This window comes from Etheostoma cragini, chromosome 5 (genome assembly GCF_013103735.1).
Source record: "Etheostoma cragini isolate CJK2018 chromosome 5, CSU_Ecrag_1.0, whole genome shotgun sequence".
NCBI classification, from domain to species: Eukaryota; Metazoa; Chordata; class Actinopteri; order Perciformes; family Percidae; genus Etheostoma; species Etheostoma cragini.
This window is the reverse complement of record NC_048411.1, coordinates 399104-402398: the sequence shown is the minus strand read 5'-3', so window position 1 is coordinate 402398 and position 3295 is coordinate 399104. Positions and strand designations below refer to the sequence as shown.

The 3295-nt window shown below is 44.1% G+C and overlaps 1 protein-coding gene across 1 annotated transcript in view; it reads left to right on the top strand.

Moving 5' to 3' along the window:
* The window catches only part of mxd1 (MAX dimerization protein 1), a 15467-nt gene that overhangs the window by 4866 nt on the left and 7306 nt on the right, over positions 1-3295 (top strand). Inside the window, exon 3 of the mRNA XM_034871641.1 lies at positions 1046-1067. Coding sequence (XP_034727532.1) covers positions 1046-1067 — 22 coding nt within the window. The remainder of the gene's footprint in view (positions 1-1045; positions 1068-3295) is intronic.

Below are 3295 nucleotides of genomic sequence, written 5' to 3'. Positions count from 1 at the left end.
ATTAGGGGACCACTAAGGTCTATATAAAGAGACTTCAGATACAGTATTAGGGGACCACTAAGGTTTATATAAAAGAGATTTCAGATACAGTATTAGGGGACCACTAAGGTCTATATAAAAGCCTCCAAAGAGCATCCTGTCATGGGACCTTTTAAATATTTCCTTTAGGCTGTTGGCCAGGATTACGCCTGATGGGCTCGACCAACGTGACTAATCTGGAGTGTTCTTCCGTTGTCACCATGCACTGAACGGAGCAGGATGTGGAGTGCTGCAAGAACACCTGCTTCCAGCTCTGACCATGTCTGAACGTGCTTAGGTGCCACTACATTTTAATATAAGTTATAAGTTAACATAAGTTATATTTGGTTGTGAAATGTAGGTCGGTCATTCATGTATGTATGTATGTATGTATGTATGTGAAGCCACTCAACCCAGTGTGTACAAGCTCCTCCAGTCTCTGTTGTTCCCGCATGGCGTGTTGGTGGGGATGTGTGAGTAGTGGGGGAGGGGAGTTCCCTGTGTTTTTGGCGTGCATGTGTGTGTGCACGCACGTTTGTCAGTAGTAGTGACTTCTCTCTCTTTCTCTCTCTCCCCCTCTTCCACTTGTGTAGTTTTTTTCTCTCCTCACCTTCACCCTCTTTTCCTGCTCTATTCTCACTCTTAGCAGGCATGGAGAGCACCAGCTCCTCCATTACATAGGAGAGTCCTCCCCCACCCTACACTACAGTGCACTATGGAAATCACACAGTGATCTTTGAGCCGTTCTTGTTAAGCAGGCAAAGGGAGTCTTCCCATGCTCCCCGCCCTGTGTTGTTGTTGTTCAGGCTAATGTGGCCAACTTGGGCGAGGCTACAGCTAAGCTTCAGAAATGAAAATACAGCTTAATGGTAATTTCATGAAGAAGAATCTTGTTGTAGACTAAGCTGAAGGAAAGATGGACTGGTCAATCATCTTGAGACAGTTCAGTTTCCAGCTCATCTTTCTTCACCAAAGACCGCCAAAGTGACAGGTGCCCATGGACCCCATGTAGCAAATCTTTGTCCAGAGATGTGTATGGGGAGATGAAAGTCTCCACTGTCTATGTAGGGCTGCTCCATTATGGAAATAATCCTAATCACGATTATATTGGTCATAGAAGCCTAACCCACTAACCTCATATTGAAATCACGATTATTTAAGACGATGACTCATTGACCTTTGGAAAGATGTTGCAATTATTGATCTTAAAAAACTTGAAAAAGTTCAACAAATGAACAGTAAAAACACTGTGAACTGTGAAATTTCCCACAGTACTTTTCCCATTTGAACTTTTTTCTTCCGTTCAGAACACAGGACTTGCAAAATCTAATGTGCAAAATAATCGTTTTTCTAGCTTGTTCTTTTTTGCTCTTCATAAAGAGCCGTAATGGTGAACTATGGTTACCTGGTCCTCCGATCTCTGCAGGGTAAATCCAGACAGCTAGCTAGACTATCTGTCCAATCTGAGGACTATGGTTACCTGGTCCTCAGGTCTCTGCAGGGTAAATCCAGACAGCTAGCTAGACTATCTGTCCAATCTGAGGACTATGGTAACCTGGTCCTCAGGTCTCTGCAGGGTAAATCCAGACAGCTAGCTAGACTATCTGTCCAATCTGAGTTGCATTAAACCGCTACAGAGTTTATGTTGCCATGGACGTAGGATTCCAACCATAGAGACTATTTTCTTTAGCGGAAGCAATACAATCGTATTTAAAGGTCCAGTGTGTAGGATTTTCTCCCATCTAGTGTTGAGATCGTATATTGCAATCAAGTCTCTTACACCACGCAGTCCAAGTTAGGTATTACAGCTACGGTAGCCTTCACCTTTCAAAAAGCCAGTCTTTTGCTTTTTGCTTTTTCTGGGTGAACATTCATCACTCCCCCACCCCTCGAGGGCCGGTGGTCTACAAAATGTCTCTACATTATCCCTTACATAGAGTAGCATGGTGACTGCCAATGTGATGTGCTTGTATAGAATTAAAGCAATCCATAGATTATTTTACTAATCTTTACTCGGTATTACTAAGTATTAGCTGTACACTGACGCGTCATAGGTGTGTTAGGTGGAGGGGTAAAGCGTTCTGGGGGGTAGGGTGTCCCATGAGCCTGAAATGTACCCTGAATAAGTGGGATCATTTCCCTGCTAGCCCTGTTATGTCATCAGCGGCTGTCTGACCTGCAAAGGAATGCACCCTGGCTGAAAGGGGGACTGAGTTAGACAGCACCCATAGCTGAAATGAGATGGTACCCCACACACAAACACACACACACACACACACACACACACCCACACACAGGCCTAGCCTTGACAGTAAGTGGTAAAACATAGAATTAAATCAATCAGTGCGTTTGCATGCAGTTTAAAAAAAAACGATTACCGTATATTCTGGTTAAACGTTTAATATGTAACTTTCTGCCACTTGGGGGCTCTCAACAAAAAATGGATAATAAACAGACTTTTGTTGATGTTTGGGAAGTTGCGTGGAATTATGGGAGTTGTAGTTTTTGGTGTTTAACACCATTGCTGATTAGAATGCATCTGTTCACGAACGAGTTTACCCATTCAAGGTTGTTCACGTTACGTTTAGTAACATTGGGACATTGATCTTGGCATTGGGACAGTGTCAAGCCTAGCAGAGCTGAAGATGCAGAGGCTATTCTGGGACACAGGGTGGGAGGGTGGTTTGTGAGGTCAGGTGGAGGTAGATTAGAGTTCAAGAATGCTGAGAGTATCTTTCCCTTCTGTGCCCACACAAACACAACCACCACCCTTACGCCTCTTTTTTTACACAGGTCAGTCCAGCACAAGCATTTCAAAAACTACACATAACCCTGTGTGTATAAGTGTATAACCCAGTGTTTCTGCTCTCTCTCTCTCTCTCTTTCTCTCCCTCTGTGTGTGTGTGTGTGTGTGTGTGTGTGTGTGTGGCTTTAACACTGCAATGCAGAAGTCATGCTAGCCTCTAGCACTCCTTCATCTCTCAGTTTACCTTCAGCAGCCCTGTGTGTTCCCCCACTTAAATCCGTACTACATGCTGCCCTGGCTTCTGTTTCTAGTTACGGTTACTATGTTTACCTCTGGCCTCTTCATCACGTATCTGAGTCCTTAAAAAAGCACAAGTATCCTCCGTTAAACAAGCCTCAGGCATCAGAATACCCAGCCTGGTCTTTGGTTTTCCTCTAATCCCATATTGTCAGCTGTTCTGACTGTTCACAAACACCCACACCTTTTCTTCTCTCTCTCTCTCTCTCTCTCTCTCTCTCTCTCTCTCTCTCT